The sequence below is a fragment of the Benincasa hispida genome, chromosome 12 (assembly GCF_009727055.1).
Source record: "Benincasa hispida cultivar B227 chromosome 12, ASM972705v1, whole genome shotgun sequence".
NCBI classification, from domain to species: Eukaryota; Viridiplantae; Streptophyta; class Magnoliopsida; order Cucurbitales; family Cucurbitaceae; genus Benincasa; species Benincasa hispida.
In genome coordinates this window covers 61,187,403-61,207,898 of record NC_052360.1, presented here as the reverse complement: position 1 = coordinate 61,207,898, position 20,496 = coordinate 61,187,403, and the positions used below count along the sequence as shown (strand labels likewise).

Genomic DNA, 20,496 nt, shown 5'->3' with positions numbered 1-20,496 from the left:
ATCCAGTACCAGGGAGTATTTTTTTTCACTTTTCTTAATGAAAGTTTTCCTTTTCGTTTAAAATAAAAAAGTTCACATCAGACAAAACAGATAAGAATCATGTACCAGCAGTCCTAGGAGTGGAATTCCTTCCTTCCTAACAACATAAGAACGTAGAAGATTTGGATCTTGGTTCAAGAAAAGAATAAGGATATCTGTCCTGCATCCATGCAAACAATGCATTACTGAGATGCATAAAAAGAATGAATTAAAAATAGATGGAAGAAAGCAGAAGACAAGTGTGCTGCTCAAAATAAGACAAATCTAGTTCAAGGTTGTATTTTCAATAGAGTTATTATCATAATGGTTCTTTCTACAGGAGAAAAACAAACCATCAAAGGTCTTTTTCGGATAAAAACCTTTGTTCTTTTCTTAAGAACCAAAGAAACTTGCAATGAATGGTACGAATAAGTGAACAATGTAAAAGTTTCTTCTTAAAAATAGGTTTGTAAAACAGTTTACAGTTCAAAAAAATATAGTTTATGGCAATGCACTCAAACAAAATCAAAATTTAATCAGAAGGTAGACATTACCCAGTTAACACAAATTTTTTATCTGGACTTTGTAATACATCGGCAATGACATCAAAAATTCCCTCATTCATAAGATCCCTGCAAAATAAGTTCACCATTTGAAACAACTCAACGAGAAGCCTTAAGAAAACAGCAACTGGCTATCAGCGTCTTAAATTGAAATACAAAAATATCCAAAGAATCAAAGTTGTAGGGTTTGGTAATTTTCATGACTTTGAATATTTTCAAACAGAAATTACATTTTTAAAAGAAAAAAAATAATAGTATCTCATGCAGAAGGTACCGAAATAGTCGTAGCTGCTGAACCATCTGTAAATTTTTACTTAAACTGCAAAACTCGTGCAAAAAATGTACCTAAAACAAGATAATTAGTTATGATTACATTCAATTCAAAAGAACTCAAAATATACCTCAAGAAATTGAGAATAGGAAATTACAAGTACAGCATTAGGGAGAAAATTAGATTGAACTAAAGCACAAGAAATTGCATGTTGCCACAACATAACAAGGGGAAAAACAATGCTTAGAAGCAAAAGTACCAAATTCTTTTTAGATTCTTCAGACGTCGTTGGCAATTTCAGCCTTACAAATAACTCCTGAATAAATGTATTGTCATCCTTCAACAAAGAAACAACCTACAATGAAACCTGATGTTAGAGTGTCTACACATCAGCTCAAAAACAAGCATGTGGTTCCAAGAACCTACCAGCGCATTGTTTGCATGGATAATGGAATTTAGATTTGCAATTGTGGACTCATCCAATACTCTAGCCAAAACAACATCCTATGGAAAAGAAATCCAAGATAACAGCACATTATCAGCTAGCTCAATGGATAGAGAAATTGCATCTACCAAAGACCCAAACCTTTAGATAGCCAATTCTGTATGTTTGATGTATCTTCGACAAAACCAATGGATCCTTGATGGGTATAGCCTACAAAAATGAAAGCGAATACATATGTAATATATACAAGTAAAATCCTCCACAGAAGACTGCATAATAAGACCCCTTGGCCCACTGTTCTTTTCCCTCACTTTTGAATATGGACAGCTAGGTAACAACATTACCTCTTTGAAAATGACATGCTCTTTCAAAAAATTACGATGATGCTGGACATGAGGCAACTCTGGATCGTCTGCCAATCACATAAAAAATAGAAGAACTAAGTCATTGAGGGTAGTCCCTAATACCTATTTCACAAAAATAGAAGAACTAAGTCATTGAGGGTAGTCCCTAATACCTATTTCACAAAAGAGCAATATATACAGGTAGAGAAATTAGCAGAAGATAAACTATATACAAAGCCCAGTTCTAGTTAACAAATCAGAGATGTAATATAAGATAAAAGAGTATAGAACTTCTCAACCCACGTTAAAGAGGGCTACAAACCCGCCTTCCAATAAGCCTACTGTTACAGAATTCATAATCACAACATATTGGACAAATTGGACAAAATCAGAGCAGCAAAAACCAGGATGAAATTAAATATCCTCTAGGGCACGACATATTTCTAGTCTAAATATAAAGAAACAAGTATAGATGAGCATCAATTGAAAAAATACCAGAGCTTACATTCTAGAGAACCAATGATGTCCATGATTAATTCATCTCCAAAAATTTTCTCATAGATCTGTGAGCTATTCAGCATGACTGAAAAATAATAATAATAATAATAATAAGTAACAAACAACATTAATTGCTGGCGATAATAGTAAATATAACCAAAAAAGATACTGACTGATCCCCCTGACTATTTTATATATCATGTGAAGACCATCAAGATTTTCCAAGTCTTCACAGATATGAAATATGTCCATCAGCTTTTTGAAAAAATCTTGCTGCATTATGGAAAACTGTCAGTCAAAACACTCATTCTTGTTCATCCAAGATAAAGATTTCATGTAGAAGTCATAAGAGAACCCAAATTTACATGGAAAGTCACAAAGTTGTCCAAATCTTACATTGGCAACTATGAGTTCCACTAACCGCATCTGATCTGTAATGCCACTTTCAACAACAATCTAAACAAAAAAAGTATCAATCAATATGAAGGATTGTCCCCATCCAAATAATCAAAAAGATGAGTTAAACCAGGGAAGGAGGATATTTATCTTAAGAAACCAATCACTCATGCTTCCAAGAAGCGGGCGGTATTAAAGAGTAGTTAAAATGTCATGCCATACTGGCAGAGAGTACATCACAATGGGTAGACATGAAATACTAGTTCCTTATTATTTTAAAAATAATAATTAAAAAAAAAAAAGTGACAGTAATTAATTTCCCTAATGCAAGGCACAAAAGGAATAATCAATATGAAGATAGATCGGCCAATATTACAAGGTATGTAGTTCACTCTAACCAGAATATGATTCAACTGAATAAGCAGCCTATGACGAGCAAGAGTAGGGAAGGGGAATATAAAATATGGAGAGAGAGGACAACAGGAAATTGCCGAATGTAAATTTATATATGATTCAGTTGGATAAGCAGCAAAGGATCTCGAATTGTCCTGGATAGGTGATTGAGCTTACTCTTCTGCAACTTTTATAGATTTTGAATATCAAAATCCTCATGTAGTCCCTTAGAGTTTGTTTATCCAAAAAGAAGTGCAGGAAGAGAGAGAGAGAGAGAGAAGGGATTCTTTGAGTGTCGATTTTTATTGCTATATGTTTTCTAAGGAAAAAAATTAAAAAATTCTACAAACCATGTTCTCTATCTCTCTTTCTTTTTCTTTTTTTACTCTCTATCTTTTTTACAAGAAACAATTTCATTGATAGTACGAAATTACAAAAGAAGGGGAGCCCCCAAAAGAGAGATAAGAAAAGACCTTTCCAGTTTGACAGGAGACTAGTAATCCAGTATAGCTATACAAAGCATGTTCTCATAGTCAGTTACTAAAAGTTTCAAGTGTTTGGGAGTGGTTTCCAAAACAGTTCTCTACCAAAATTGTTTTGGCTGATTGCTTTCTAGAGCTTGTCTTGCCTAGTTCTCTATTAGTACCTTCATACTAACCTTAAGTATTAGGGGCAGTGTTGATAGCTCAATTGCAGGCAACTCCCTCAACTCACTGTTCATGCTGTGGAACGTATCATCTGGCCACAAAGAAATGAAGACAAAGAATTATTCAAAACAAGCATTTGCCAAAATAAATACAACATTTGTTTAGAAATTAGCCATGGTACCTAATTCTGCTTTATTTATTTAAGGTTTTATTCAGAAAAATGAAAAAATTATAAAACCGTACAAAAAAAAACTCACAAAAGGAGTCCCTACACTATTACTGACTACAAGAATGGACTCCAATCCCAACCTCCTCTCAAGATCACTCAATTCCTCTAAAAATCCTATGGAACCTCTCTAACCAAATACATCATCGTTTGTGCTATGAGCCAAAACAAGCATAAACAAACTCCAGCACAGGCTCCCTAGAGACTTAAGCATACTGGAAACCCCATGGGGATAAATGGTTGATATCCTCCTTGTGTCATCCATAAAGAATGCAACACAACAGACGGGTGTCTATAAATATGATCTAAGGTCTTCGTTCTCTCATGCAAAACCTGCCCAGCAATGATTATAACTTTCTTGGGGATTTTTACCTTCCGAATAGAGGAAAAAGTATATGCCCAGCTATGAGGGAGGTCGAGAACATAAGATGTGGAAAAAAATGAATTGCACTTGAATACCTCAAATGGATTGAGGGCCCAACTCCTTAAATCCCTCCTCCAGGACAAATGAACCGATCAACATAATAGCAAGGAGGGCACCTCCATCATCTCAAAAAGAGGATGATGGAAGCCCAAAAAAAGTGAAAGTGATCGAAAGAAGGAAATAGAGAGGCCACTTGGTGCTGCCTTTTATCTGACAAAGTATATGACCCCAGAAACAAAGAACAATCAACAACCCTCCTAAAACTAAAACTTTGAACCTTCCCCAACTGAGCATTTCACAAATTAACAACAAGAAACTCAAAGCGACAGCAATCCAAGATAAATTTACTAAAATCATTAAGGAACCCGAAATCCACTCAGAAAGGGGTGGATCGCGCCTACTCACGATGATCCAATGACACTAAGCATTTACGCTCTCTGAAGAAATGCTACAATCACTTTGCCAACAGGGCTTCATTACATAATCTTAGGTTAACAATGCAAAACATTTTGAGCTCCACTGACTAACAAACCACCAGAATTCTAACAGTTCCAATGGACCACAAAGCTCCCTCATCTCCTCATGCTAAGATTTCTCATGGTAATAGTTCTCCAAGATCTCCCACTTTCATCCATGCATCAACATCCACCGAGTCTATACTGTCTAAATCCTAATAAATCAATCATGTCCCGCACTCTGCTGACTTCTATGTGATTGTGAAAGATTTACAGGCTATTCTTCTAATTACACTGCACTAAGTTAAAACAGAAGCCAGCAAAGACAAAAATAAGTAAATAATAAAAATTAATTCTGTATTAGAACAACGTTTCCCATCATATATATGTGTGTGTGTGTGTGTGTGTTAAGCAGGTGATTTGGTTGGCCTTCATTCGTGTGTTCCTTTGGTGCTTATGGGGTGAAAGGAACGGAAGACTTTTTAATGATACATGTTCTTCTAGTGCTCGGTTTTTAGAACTTGTTAGACCAGGGAAGATTAGTTTCTGGTGGAAAACAAAGCTATTGATCCAGATAAAACCAGACATGGGATAGGAAAATCAGCCTCGAGGCTAACTGCTCCTTTTTTGTCTACCACTTTTTCTTGGTGTAAACTAAATCACCCTTTCACTCACTTCAATTTATCTTTTTTGGTCAGTAATTGGTGATCTTTATTGTAATATCTTTGCTTGGGGTTCTCCCCTTATACATATCAATAAATTGTTTCTTTCATCAAAAAAAGATATATATACCTTACAACCAATATTCAACTTTTAGATTCTATTTTGATGGGGAACACTGCTCAAATTCTATATTACAAACAATATTTAAATTAATGTCAAATATTTGGTTTAGAGGTAATGGAAAGAGAAAACTACTCAACTCTTTATCCTTAATATACTCAACTATTGACAGTCATAAATTATGCAACTGTAGATGAGATCAAACCATACGCTACTGAACAGATTAAGATTTTTCAATCTCTTTAATCCTACAAAGGCCAAAGGTGATCATATTTTGAAGCCCCAGTAACTACTGCCGTTTTTGGTATAACAGAGTTTTTTGTTTCAGTTTTGGTGTCAACACCAAAATAGCCCTTTCCTGTTTCAACCTCCAACTAGGTACTAAGTTCAAAGGAAGTTTCCCACTCAAAAGCTAGAACACCTCAATTCAGTAAATGTAACCTCCACTCCACACCATGATACCAGTAAATTTACAACAGTAAGTTCCCATCATGAAATATGTAGTGCAAAGAACAAAATCAGAAACATTCAATGGAAGACCTCAAATTACTGTGTACTTACTGTTGAGAGAATTAAAATGGAGATTCCTTTGCGCATTGCAGATGTGATCCCTAAATAAGATAAGCCAAGTTTCAGCTAGTCTATCGTGGGAAAAAAAACATTAAAGGGTGCTGGTAGATATTCAATAGTTACCATATGTATGAACATCCAGTTGTCTCTTGAAAGCTAAGAGCTAACTCTGTAGAATATTCTGGATCTCTCCAAGAGATTATAGTATCTGCATATTTAAGAAGCTAACTTTTGTTAGTACTTTCAAAAGTCAATATACGTCTCCATCCAAACCAACCAGGAATTCAAAATAGTGCAGGTACACCAAAGAAGACTCGTTTTGACAATATTGTTAAAGTACATAAGAAAAGAAAGAAAAACCTTCTTGCTTTCTGTAAATGTCATCTGAACTAATACGGTGTAGAAGTAGAGTCTCATTGTCCTCTTCATCAACGACACACAACCCCAATTCCTCTGATCTCTGAGTAGAGTTAAATTTATGTTCATATCAGTGAATATGATGTTAACTAAACTTCATTGAGAGATTGCACAACCTCTTTTCTATTATTCTCTTTCTGGATAGCTCAATGTTTTTCATCCAATCCAATACAAATAAAAGGGGGGAAGTCAGTCACAAACCTCCAAATAGTCAACAGTAACATGTCCAGTTCCTTGATCATCCCATTTTCCATCATCATTCAAACGATATACTTTGACACGCTGAAATTTGAGAGTATAAACAATAAGGATGAAGTACAACATCTTACAAGAAACAAAATTGATAACATAAAAATTAAGTGAGTTTGAACTTCTCCAAGATCATTGTAAACCCATTCAATGCGTAACAAGTCAATTAATGGACAAACCGAATGCATGCAACAGTCAACTGCTAGAAACATGACCAGGGCAGTTGTTGTAAGAAACATATTGACCAGCAGGAGATGAACAACACACGGCTAGAATAGCAGGCAATAGGGGGATGGATGTCATCCTATTTCATAATGACCAAATGAGGAAACCCAAATAAAGCTGAATTCTCGGATCCAGTGGTCGAAGAAACATGTAAAAAAAGTAGAGAAACATGCCTATCTAATGGAGACATATTGTGAGTTCAACAACATGAGGGGTGGGGATTCAAACCTCGGATTTTTAGGTCAAAGATAAGTTTCTTAACCAGTTAAGCTATCTTCATGTCGGCCTAAAGAAGCCAGGTTGACCTCAATCCAAGTCATTTTCATAGAACCCCACCAAATTTTCTCTGTCTTCTCAAAAGACAACCTGATATAGTTCCCCAGACATTAGAATAAAAAATTAGAGACTTTCATTGATCAGGGGAAGGTGTTAGATGAGGAAGTTGCCTTATGAGCTGGAATATTGCCTCCGTTTAACTTCATCTTAAAGTAGCAGACGTGATCTTAATACCTTCAGGAGGAATATGAATATTTCACTAATCCCAAAATGGGTGAGATTTATAGAACCAGGAAACCTGCAGCATTCTATTGTGATGAGAGTATCCCTTGAGTACATCAAGATGTTCACTAAAATATGTTGGCTGTTTCAAAAAGCTGAAATTTTGTTGCTAGGAATGTGGAACCATGAAATTTGTGGCCTGTTTGTTTTCTTGGCAGGAGTTGTAACTAAGAAGATTTAAACCTCACCAATAAATTTAATCACGAGTTAAGTGCTAGCTCGCTATTTTGGAAAACTGATGAACAATATATACTGTGTATTAGGAGTCTTTGTTGTGAATCTGTGATAGCTGAGCATTATATTTAAGCCGTTTGAGGCAACTCCAAGCATTTAATTAATATTCCTTCAAGAAGTGTTGACACTTACATTATAAATACTTTTACGTAAAAGCATTTCTTTTACAAAATTCCTCCCCAGTTCACACTGAGGACACCAATCTCTTGGTGTAAACTTTTGATAGATTAATGACGTATTGGGTGGGAGGATTCAATACTTTAACCCCTTAGCCGAAGGAGTATGTCTTAACCAGTTGAATGTTGAGTAGGTTACCCTCTTAGTGTAAACTTTTAAAGTTATAAAATACTCGATTAAAAAATTAGGACTACTTCCAGTGTTTCTCAGAAGCTATACAGTTTCTCAGTTCCCTGTCGTGTTTAATTTTTTGCAAACTCATAAAACTCGGCAGTTAAGCTTCAAGTAGGCACATAGACAAATTTACTGAAAACGTAGTGCAGGGTAAATAATTAGAAGATAGCGTTTGATTCTTGGTCCGTACTACTGCAAGAAATAAATTCTGGGTTGCAGAGCAAGTTAAATTTCCATAGATGTCAAATCGAGCAATGCCACCACTCGAACAAGCTCTTAAACGGACGCAAATTACAGCCAAAAAAAGTACAATACTTAATCTCAACTATATGACTAAATAGAAACATTCAGAAACCAATCTCAGCCACGAAATTACAAGGCTAAACTAAATGTCAACGCATGGTAGCTTTCAGTGACAAAGCAGCGAGCAAGCTTCCCAACATAATAAAGAACTTACCTGCATAGAATTGGAGGTCGCCGGAGATCTATCTGGCGCACCCATAACAACTGCGGCAAAACTGACTCGACTTCAAAGGCAATCTTGAAGTGGAGTGAAGAACAACAGTTGAAATTGATGCATGAAGAATTAGGGTTTTCAAAGACGATGAAACAGGGAGTAGAAGAAACTACGTATAGAGGAAAGATTTCAGTAAGACTTGAAAAGAGAAACCCTAGACGCCATAGACATGGCAGTGAAAGCTTTCAATTGCGAATCTTTCGTCTTTCTTCCACTTTCCTGTTCGCTCCTCCTTCTTCTCCGGTGTGTTTCTTTCTTTCCACTTTTCGTGCTGTAAGGAAAGAAGGAAAAAAATCTATCCCGCATAATGGAAATAGAAAACCTCGATTTTCAGTTATGCCATTCATTTTTCATAAAATAACAAACAGACCCCAATCATGATTGCGTAAATTTACGCGCTTTTTTTTTTTTTCGCCCTTTTCGCCAATTTTACGCGCCCTTTTTTGCCAAAAGAGGCCCGGCTCGAGGAGAGTCCTCGAAGGTATATTGCCTTATTGGTCCATTAGTTTGGTCTTTTTCCTTTTTTTTCCTGTTTTTTTTTTATTGTCATCTTGATCCCTTGGCTTAATTTTAGTTTTTAGCTTCCGTATTTTTAATAACTTTTAAATTTAGTCTTTTGTTAGATTTTATCCACATTAATTTAATAATTTTTTTTATAGTGCAACGATGGTAGGGAATTAAACTTCTAACCTACAAAACATATGTCAATCTATTAAACTAAATTCACTTTGACAAATTAATTTAGAGGTCTTTTTAAATATTCAAAAATATAAATACTTTATAGCAAAAAGTTCCAAAAATACAAGTATTTTTTAAACTTTTTACTATAAAGTGTAGATATTTTTATGATTTTTCTATTTATAAAAATCTCCAATCAACGATTAATCTAATAATTATAATGATTTTGAAGCGAAAATCTTTCTAAAAATTATGGTTAAAATGTTCAGTAATACTATTAATTTTTAGTAGAAAAAAAAATATCGGTGTATTATAATTAAATTTAAGATTTTATTGAAAATATGAAAACTAAAATTTTATATTTGAAAGTACAGGAGTTTAACCGGCTTCAAAGTACACTATTTTAGCCGAGCTTTAATCTTTCATTTTATTTGTGAACGAAATTTGTTGTATTGGCTTGGTTTATATAGTCATTGTATTCTGGGTTGTTTACTTTTGATTGTTTAAGTTAATTTATGTACTTTTAGTAAATTTTAAAAAATGCATACACAATATGAGTATTTTTTTAAAACTATATAGATAGAATACTAATAGATATTCGTTTATTTTCTGGAAAGTCAAACACATATCGGTGGTATTGATTCGTTTTTAAATTTATCGAAAGTACGAGAAATAAGTTCGACATTCGAAGTTACATGGACTAAAATGGAAAAAAAATCTGTAATACCTCAATCAAAATTATATTTAAACCCCTAAAAAAGAGTCATTCTAATTATGTTTGTTTAGTTCGATGAATGAGCTAGTAGAGTGTTAAAGGCTGAACAAGAAAGACAATTTGTGCATTAAGCATTTGACTAACATTTTGACCTTAAAACTAAATATTTATGTTCGACAACTTATTAATGAAATCCTTAAAAAAAAAATCAAAACAAACAATGTTTGTTAATCGAGTAAAACAACTCCAAAATACAATTGTTGAAGTTTGTCATGGATTATCTCAATGATACCCAATCCTAAGGAGATCCTAAGAGATCGCATGTCTCAAGATGGGAAGACGGAGTATTGGTATCCGAGTTGGTTGAGTTGAGCTTGTTGCACCTCACGTAAGGGGAAATAGGCGAGTTGAGCTCACTATCCGTAGACCTTGTAGTATCAACAGATTCACCCAACTTGATACCATTAGCATCGTTGTTGCACACGTCCCAAGCAAGTGTTGGATAATGGATCTTACAAATATCCTTACTCCACCATTTCGCGAGATATGTGATCTTAATGGGCATTTTGGGGAATCGAGTTGGTTTATTGTAGTTAATGGTTATTATAGTTGGTGGGTTATAATAGTTAAAGGGCATTTGGACCCCCTATTTATAGTTGGGCGGGTGGAATATAATAGCCCACCCAACGTTTGGGGCTTTAACTATTAAGCGCTCGATTATTTTGGTTTGTTTCCTTATTCTCCCTCGTTTTCCTTACTCCGATTAGCGCTCGTTCTTTCCGTGGGTTTTTTTGTACGTCATAAGCATGTGATTTTACCAATTCGCCTTTGAGATGCACCCCTCGTGCCTGCCAACGCGAATTTACTTGATCCTTGATGGCTCGTCATACGTTCTTCGATGCAAGGTCACTCAATACATGTCACACCCCACCGCGAGCCCGCACTCTTGAGCTCGAGGAGAGGCGTGATATTAACTTATGCTACTTCGGTTAACCTACTAGTTTCCTCTTAATAATCTTACTTATAACAGCAGTGGAAAAATATTACATGATTTAATTAGAAACTAGTTTACAAACTCTAAGTTACTTTTACATGAAAGATATTATCTCGACAACCAATCTCATTTATACTATGTCTAGACTTGTGGCAGACCTTATCCAACACCACAACCTAGACTCGTCAGCTACCTGCAAAGCTCGGTGAGTGGTAAAAAAAATATAAGTCTTTTACAAGCATTATCATGAGGTTCCCACGCGAACTTCCACCATACCATGAAGCTTTCACAAACCCACCTACACATAAGGTAGATGGTTAACATTTCATAACTAAAAATATCAACCTATGTGCACATAGTTTTCCTTTTCATGGACTCATAAGCTAGGTCCGTCGGCCCTCTAACCATCCCACTCGAGGTTTTTTCGTCCCACAGGCTCAGGAACTAGACTTCTCGGTCCCCTGACCATCCTATAAGGATTCATGTTGGGCTTAGGCTCTAGGTCCACGGACCCCCTAACCATCCCCACGTCATACACATCTCATAACATAAACTACAGCATATTCATTCACAATATACTTAAAATAGTAGAGGAAGAAACCATTCACAGTGATCGAGAACTTCCTTCCCAGTTCACCCAGTTTCCCTTGTTCTTCTGTTGGACCCTTAAAGTTTCGCCTTGAAATTCCTTGACGAAAGTTCCGAGTCGCAAGTTTATTCCTCCTGACCCGATTGTCTCCTTACTGGTGAGCACCTCTCGGTTTTCGCGATTTGCACGAGTAGTTTGGAAAAACTTTTTGTTTGAAGTTAGCCTATGCGTCTGCCCGCACAAGCCTGCTCCCTTTGGCACCTTTGCTTGTACCTCCGATCGAGCACTACTTTCCCTTCTTCGAGTATCTCTTATTCTTTCCTTTCTCTGTGGTTTTTAAGTACTTAACTGATGTGTGGGTTGAAGTGAGGCATTCTCCCCCTTTTATAAGCATTCAACCCTTCTTCTTTGCCCGACACCTCTTTCCTTGATCACATCCAAGTGTTTTCCTTAGCTTCTGCCAACTCCCAGCCTCCTCCACCTCCTGCTTGATGTGTCTTCACCTCACACTATCAACGCAACCCTTACATCAACGCAATCTTAAGTGTCCTCCTCCTCTATAGCCAACACTTGAGGCTTAACTTTGCATGTCTGCTCGTGCATTCACCTCGTTTTCTTAAGGCCTAAGACTCCTTCCTATCAAGCCACATGTCTAGATGATGTCCTTAGATGCGTCCATCCTTCATATGCATCCATCCAACTTCATATGCGTTCAACTAGGATGATGATCAACACCCTTTCAACGCATACTACTAGCCTTGTCCTATGCGCCCATATGCCCTCAGATATCCAACGCATAGCACTTCACCAATGCATAGCAACCTTTGGGTCAACTTGGTTCTCAACTCAACACCTCAAGGCATAGCTCACCATCACCTAGGTTCTTGCTAACGCATCTCTAATGACCAACGCAACCCACCTCATGAACCTTGTTATCACAAGCCTTAACACCGCAAGGCAAATCACTATGTGTCCACCTTAGCTTGTTCCATCCCTAATTCATACTTTAGCAAGGCTGCCGCATCCATCGTATCTATCGCATCCATCGTTGCATGTCATCGCATACTACCAATGCATTCCTTCGGCCGTATACATGCATACCATAGGCTGCATCACTACATGGCCTCGTCTACACACTCTCGTGTAGCAAGGTCGCCACATGCCACAACGCATAGCATCGTCGCATGATGCCAACGCATAGTGCTGCCGTATACCATCGATGCATACCTTCGACCGCACAACGCATATCACCGTCGCATGATACCAACGCATAGTGCTGTCGTATACCATTGACGCATACCCTCGTCATCGCATGCCATCCATCACCGCATGCTACCCTCGCAATCCTTCGCCCGCAACCCATCGACCGCATACTTTCGCATAGCAACACCGCATGTCCTCGGCCGCATCGTAGTACCACCGCAGCCATCGCAACCATCGCACCACATGCGTTGTTCTGACCTCTCAAGACAGTGGCTGCCACATGCGTTGTTCTTGGTCATACTTCAGCCTCTCTCCATACCCAAATAACCTCTTAATACTTCATGGCCAACGCATGGCACTACATTAACGCATAGTCCAACACTTAGTCATTTTCTCCTAAGCTTCCACCGCATGATTATACTTGGCCAAATCTTCACTAGTTATGGCTTATTTCCAAAGTTATTAACAAATCCTTTTTATCACTTAGAAAATTTCCTACTATTTGTCTTAGGATCTAACTCATTCTTAGTTAATCTCTTTTATTTCTTGCTATAAAATGGAAAATGGAATTTCGGGTTTCACAATACGGCTGCAATCGACATATATATACTCAATCATATCAACGTCGTACTTGATGCTCAATTACTTTATACTCGATTATTTTGAATTATCCATGTCACTCGATACATGGTGAATTTCAAATCAAGTTCTTGAAATGTGAAGTAATTTTATATTCGATGACATTGACTATATAAATGGTTGATTTACATGTACTATATACTTGGTGCATGTTACACGATACTCGACAATACTCGATAAACATTGACTATATAGATGGTTGTTTACATGTATTATATACTCAATGTAATGTATAGAGTTCTGATAAATACTTGATACACAGTCACTCGATACTCGATACTCATTACACAATACTCAGCAACACTCGAAAAATATTGACTATATAGATGGTTGATTACTATATACTCGGTGCATGTTACATGATACTCGACAATACTAAAAAAATTGGTGACTATATAAATGGTATAGATTTATAAATAGTGTAAAAATTCACATGGAAATCCCTAATAAAAATAATGTCAAAATTCACGTAGATGGTATAAAAATTCACATAAACAATGTCAAAGTAATGTGAAATTTTACATAGAAAAATTGATCCGCCCTAATAAAAAAAATTGATCTGCCCATAATTCAGGGGAAAATAAAACCTTCATCACCTACTATTTTAGTTGCTATAATTCAAGATACATAAATTTTTTAAAATATTTCAATTTAGCTATCTATTTTTAGCCACCGATAACAATTTTCAAAAAAAAAAAAAAAAAGTTCTTGCTTCTTTGAACTTGGGCCCTATAATTGATAATAGAGGCATGCGGCATTTTTCGAGACTTGTCATACTTTTAGTCTTAAAAATTTTAATTTGGAGAAAATGTTATTTGTAGTTCTCCAATAATTTTTCATATAAAGATTGGATCGATAATTAATAATATATGATTAAGGAATTGTTTGAACCCTAAATCAGATAAAATACTTGATCCAAGCTAATGACTTGTTATATGTTGGAGTATATGTTATATAATTCAATATTAAATGTAATAGATTTAGCTTGTGTTATATTTAAAATAATTTTTAGTTTAGTTTATTGTATATGTTTACTCATTGGATCTTAGGTTTTCTTGTATTTAAACTAGCTTTCATTTCACTCGTAAGAGAATAGTTGAGAAACCCTAATCTAATTCTCTAAAGTGGATGTTTATCGAGTATTGTCGAGTATCGTGTAACAAGTATATCTTAACGAGTATCGAGTATCGGGTGACCGTGTATCGAGTATTTATCAAAACGTCTCTACATTACACCGAGTATATAGTACATGTCAATCAACCTTCTATATAGTCAATGTTATTGAGTATGAAATTATTGCACATTTCAAGAAATCGACTTGAAATTAACCATGTTCGATTTGAAATTCACCATGTATCAATTGATATGGATAATTCAAAACGACCGAGTATAGAGTGATCGAGCATCAAGTATAATGTTGATATGATCGAATATACACGTGTCAATTGCAGCCATATCGAGTGACCATGAAGTTGGGTATCGAGTGACCTTCAAAACGGCTTTTGGATTCAAAATAACCGAGTATAAAGTAACCGAGCATCGAGTATGACGTCGATATGATTGAGTATACATGTGTCGATTGCATCCATATCGAGAGACCATAAAGCTGGGTATCGATTGACCTTCAAACGGGTTATAAGTTCAAAATAATTGAGTATAAAGTAATCGAGCATCGAGTATGACGTTGATATGATCGAGTATATACGTGTCAATTGCAGCTGTATCGAGTGACCATGAAGCTGGTTATCGAGTAACTGTACATCTAGGAACATGTGACGAGCCATCGAGGATCGAGTAAATTTGTATTGGCAGGCACGATGGGTGATTCTCAGGGTAAATTAGTAAAATCACATGCTTATGACGTAAGTAGAAGACCACTTTCCATTTTTTTTTCTCTACGGGAGGCCATTTTTCATTTGGGCCTCCCAAATGAGGCCATTCGTGCAAAAAAATCTTCCTTCCATCTCTTATAGGGTTTGGCCATTGTTCTCGATCAACATCATTCCTTGTGGGTTTTGGAGTTTCCCCTTCTCCATTCCTACCGATTGATTGCCGATGTGGTTCTCTTTAGTCGGATTTGAAGAAATCCTTCGAATATCTAGACTATGGTATGTTTGGTAGTTTAGATCTGCATTTTTATATCTTTACATTCATTAATGTGTTGGGCAATGATTAACATCATTTGAAGATAATGAAATTGTATTTATTGCATGCTCACGGAGTTTGATACGTCGAACAAGGTTAAAATTGGTAGAATGAGGACAATGCAATGTTCAACACATTTTATATAAATTAGTGGAACAAACAATTTTATTTAGGTTTGTGAAAATATGATATTTCATTTAAAATTTTTCCTTCTATGTATGAAAAAGTAGATACAGTTGTGACATATACTAAGATAACATGCATTTAATTTACATACTGTTATAACCGACTATTATAATAATTTACAACCTAAACAAAAATTATTGTAACCCAGACTATAATAACATGCACAACAAATACAGACTATTATACCACATACTATAATAACATGCATACCAAACACATACTACTATACCACAGGCTATAATAACCTGCACTACAAACACAGACTATTATAACAAGACTAAAATAATCTGCACCCCAAACACAGACTATTATAACCACTGACTATGGTAACCCATTCAGTACCCCAAATGCCCCCTTAGTGTTTGAGGTGCATATTGTTGTAGTATGGGTTATAATAGTTTGTGTTTCGGGTTTAAACTATTTTTGTCCATGTGGGAAAGGGTAAACATTGCAACAAATAAGAAAATAAAGAACGAATGACAAATAGTAAATACTATAGCAAAAAGAAATTTGAAATAGTATAGTATTTACTATACTTAATTGCAGATTATAAATAATTGTACACATCGCTATTATATTTGGTGCTCCATACATGAAGTGAACCATAATAACCCACTCCATCAACTTATAGTTAGTGTCCCAAATGGCCCCTAAATATTTAACCAAATTGAACACTTTGTCTACTGACTTAAGCATCAAACAACTTGACTCGACATCATATTTATGTGAGTTATTTTGTAGGTTAGCTTGACCGGTACATGAATGAGTTGAGTTTCCCAAGGAGACAACAAAGTTGGTTTTTATTTTTTTTGTTTTTATTTTTTTTAAGTATTATCTAACGATAAATATCAACGGTTAAAAGGTTACTTTTACAGTACAAAAAAAAAAAAAATTGGCGAGTTTGAACAAACATGTCGACCTTGATTTTTATTTTTATTATTGGGTCAACAATTATGGGGTGATATCAAACTATTTATTTTTGAGATTGTAATTAGTGCTTTATCTACAATTAATTATGTCTAGATTGGCAGTCAATCTCAAAAAAGGTGCATATTACATGCTAGTTAAGTTATGGTCAATATTTATAAACGAAGTATTTTATATCATTCGTTACATTTTGATCTGAATGTCTATGGGGTAACTTGACACAACTTCATCAAATTATTTTCTTTTTAGTGAGGAAAAAAAAACAACCACTCGCAAGTTGAGAAAGGTACGACTGTGTTCTCTAAGCACATCAAATTGTGTTGGGAGTGAAAAAAACAATCAATTTGTATCGTGGACTAAAATTGATGTGAATGTCTATTAGATCATCTTTATGTAACAAGTATCAAATTAAAAGAAATAAAATAAACAAGGGTAACAGGGAGGCATCCATCTCCATGCTTCCCCCATTTCATTGCTCACACTAAAAAATAATTAAAAAATATATATTTTTTAAAAAAACATAAACATAATTTGTCATATGTCACATTATGATAGGACAATTTGGTGAGATACACAAAGATAAATACTCCCTAATGAACTTAGGTATTTTTCAATAAACAATCACTTTCAAATTTAAAGTGTTCATGTTTTTATCAAGCATGTCAAAGTTTTTTTTTTTTTTTTTAGTGGGAATTGGAATATACAGACTTGTTGATACAAATCAAATAATTCAACCAGTGTAGTTACATTCACATTAACATTCACATCTTTTTATATATAATGACACTCAATTGGAGCAACAAGTAGCTGTGGAGAACTCAACTATTTGAACGCTAATACAAACCAACTCAATCCCAACCTGATGAATTTTTTTTGAAAAAAAATTGCATGTGCATTTGTGCGTGTTTTTAATAGAAATCATTATTTGAATTAGGCTTCTTTTATATATATATTGAGAAAATAATTCTTCTATATAATTTTTAACGTTGAAGCAATATAAATGTGTCTAAGTTGTAGGAGTAATTTCAACTATGTGACATGTTGAAATGTTTCATTTCAACATTTAGCAACTAATATGTTTTTAAAAAATGTTTGGAATTTGAATCACACCCACAAAGATAAAGATCATATGAGATATATCCAAGATGTTAATAAAACAATGGCAACCCACCTAAGACGATGCTAAGTATGAGATAACTATATACTTTTTAAAACAAATATTCATGTTAGTGACTTCGTGGACAAGTGAGTGCATGTGTGTTTTAAAACAAACCTTTAGTATAAATAGTTCGAATGAAGTGTTTGAATTAACACAGAGCAAAATTGAAAACAACACTAAAATTATATATCCCAAAATTCCACAAATGTAAAAGTATAAATAGTTCGAGCGTTTTTTCAATAAATATAAAAATTATAGTATGAAATTTATGAGAAAGCAAATAATTTCATTTGATAATCATTTGATTTTTTAAAATTAAGTTTATAAATCCTACTTATAGAGGTTTATTTGTTATGAAATATCTATATAATTGTTTGAGAAAATCAACAGAGTTTTAAAAATGGGCGTTTTTAAATATAAAAAATATTTAAAAATATTTAAATTTTATAGCAAAAAGTTCTAAAAGTGTTTTATACTTTTGAAACTTCTTGCAATAAAGTGTAAAGATTTTTTAGATTTTTCTAGTTATAAGAATTTTCCTTTTGAAAACTTGAGGCCCTGTTTGTTAACGATTTATTTATTCATTTATTGTTGAAAATCAAGTCCATAAACACTCATTTCACATTTAGATTTACCCTCTACCACTATTTTCAAAAAACCAAGTCAAGTTTTAAAACTAAAAAAAAAAGGTGGCTTTAAAAACTTATTGTTTGCATTTGAATTTTTGTCAAGAATTCTACTATTTTGGTTGTTGAAGGAGAAATTTCGAACCAACCACAAATTATCACGTCATTCACTAAATTAATGATGAAATTCCAAAATATTCAATTATGGACCAATTAGAAGTTGACATATATCCCAAATTGAAATTGAAGATAAATTCCGTTGTCGCCACGTGTTTTCATCATGACTGTTGAATCAAGATTAATTTGTCCCAATTTGATATAACTATTTGGGTTAAAGTCCAAGTGAGCCAAAAAAAGAGCTTAATTTGACCCAAAAGCCAAAGTAGGTCCAAGTCCAACCAATTGGGCCCAGAGGCCAGACCATGGACCAACCAAGCCCAAGCCCATGAAGCCCACTAGAGAATTCTATAAATAGAGGAGCTCTCTTCATTTGTGAAGGTGAGCAATTCTGCATTATAGGGAGCCTAGAGAGAATTCACCAACAAGTAGAAGACTCATGAGACTCCTGAAGCTCCTTGAAGACACAAAGACTCTTCAAAACTTCTACTTCAAGAACATTTGGTGTTTTTTTCTTCAAGTCAAGCACATTCATTCAACTGAAAGAGAATCAAATGATCAAGTGTTAGAGATCGAACCACGTCGCATCAAATCAACATCAGCTCAAGTTCAAATCCACGAATTAAGTTTCTCCAGAACCCTTGTGCGAACGAATTGGCACGCTCAGTGGGACATCTCTCCCTCTCATCATCCAAGTCAACAAATCAGCAAATGACACCAAAGAAAGTTGCATATAAAGCTACCATCGCAAGTGACGCTTACGCGGGACCTGTCACCCACAACCATTCAAAAAAGATCATGCAGGAACAAGAATACGGTTTTGTCCTCACAAATAAAATATGGGAACAACTGACGAAATCTCCTAAAGGCGAGATCTTCATCAAAGAAAATCTTATGTTTGACAATTGTGCTCTTACTTCTGATCAATCAAAGAAAGAATCATACTTTGATGTAGTGTCTGTCATGATGGCTGATGTAATGACTGAGTCAGCCATGACAGAGATGGAAAAGAAGATAAATCTCCTAATGAAAGCAGTGGAGGAGCGAGATCATGAAATAGTTGCTTTAAGAGATCAGATACAAGCACGAGAAATTGCTGAGCCGAGTCAATCTTCAGCTGCAAAAGCTAACGACAAGGGAAATACTGTCTTACAGGAAAACCAGCCGTAATAGTCCACCTTTATTGCCTCCCTATCAGTTCAACAACTGCAGGATATGATCACAGACTCCATAAGAGCCCAGTATAGAGGATCATCACAATCTTCCTTTATGTACTCCAAGCCATACACCAAGAAAATCAACAACCTGAGAATGCCAACTGGGTATCAATCTCCAAAGTTCCAAAAGTTTGAAGGAAAGGGCAATCCAAAATAACATGTTACTCACTTGATTAAAACTTGCGAAAATGCAAGAACCAAAGGAGACCAACTAGTCAAGCAGTTCGTTCGTACCTTGAAAGGAAATGATTTCGATTGGTATACTAATCTAGAGTCAGAAGCGATTGACAACTGGGAACAGTTGGAAAGAGAGTTCCTCAACCGCTTCTACAGCATAATGTACATCGTTAGCATGATGGAGCTGACGAACACCAAACAACGAAAGGGAGAGCCAGTCATTGACTACATCAATCGATGGAGAGTTAAGAGTTTTGATTGCAAAGATAGACTCATTGAATTATCCACAATGGAGATATGCACCCAAGGCATGTACTGGAAACTTCTCTACATTCTGCAAGGGATAAAGACTCATACATTTGAGGAGTTGACAACACGCGTTCATTATATGGAGCTCAACATTGCCAACAAGGGATCTAAACATTTTCTAGTCCCTAAAGAGAGAAAGGATAAAGAAGAAATCAAGGGAATTAAAGAGAACGCGAGTAGTGCTACAAAAGAATTTATGGTTGTTCTTATGACCCTGCTAAAATTTTCCTC

General features: G+C 35.2%; 1 protein-coding gene across 3 annotated transcripts in view; it reads right to left on the bottom strand.

Moving 5' to 3' along the window:
- The window catches only part of LOC120092984 (serine/threonine-protein phosphatase 4 regulatory subunit 3), a 13,417-nt gene extending 4,522 nt beyond the window's left edge, over positions 1 to 8,895 (bottom strand). Inside the window, exons 1-16 of one of the 3 annotated variants that reach the window (XM_039051266.1) lie at positions 8,525 to 8,895; positions 6,652 to 6,732; positions 6,394 to 6,493; positions 6,157 to 6,241; positions 6,025 to 6,074; positions 3,587 to 3,666; positions 2,536 to 2,595; positions 2,313 to 2,412; positions 2,147 to 2,224; positions 1,642 to 1,709; positions 1,439 to 1,507; positions 1,279 to 1,356; positions 1,112 to 1,207; positions 856 to 926; positions 573 to 650; positions 106 to 194 (exon numbers count right to left, since the gene is read on the bottom strand). In XM_039051266.1, coding sequence (XP_038907194.1) covers positions 137 to 194; positions 573 to 650; positions 856 to 926; positions 1,112 to 1,207; positions 1,279 to 1,356; positions 1,439 to 1,507; positions 1,642 to 1,709; positions 2,147 to 2,224; positions 2,313 to 2,412; positions 2,536 to 2,595; positions 3,587 to 3,666; positions 6,025 to 6,074; positions 6,157 to 6,241; positions 6,394 to 6,493; positions 6,652 to 6,732; positions 8,525 to 8,569 — 1,197 coding nt within the window. In that variant the 5' untranslated portion in view covers positions 8,570 to 8,895 and the 3' untranslated portion in view covers positions 106 to 136. Of the gene's footprint in view, positions 1 to 105; positions 200 to 572; positions 651 to 855; positions 927 to 1,111; positions 1,208 to 1,278; positions 1,357 to 1,438; positions 1,508 to 1,641; positions 1,710 to 2,146; positions 2,225 to 2,312; positions 2,413 to 2,535; positions 2,596 to 3,586; positions 3,667 to 6,024; positions 6,075 to 6,156; positions 6,242 to 6,393; positions 6,494 to 6,651; positions 6,733 to 8,524 lie in introns of all 3 variants that reach the window. The other 2 variants (XM_039051264.1, XM_039051265.1) reach the window with 2 other exon arrangements.
- Positions 8,896 to 20,496: the final 11,601 nt, after the last annotated feature.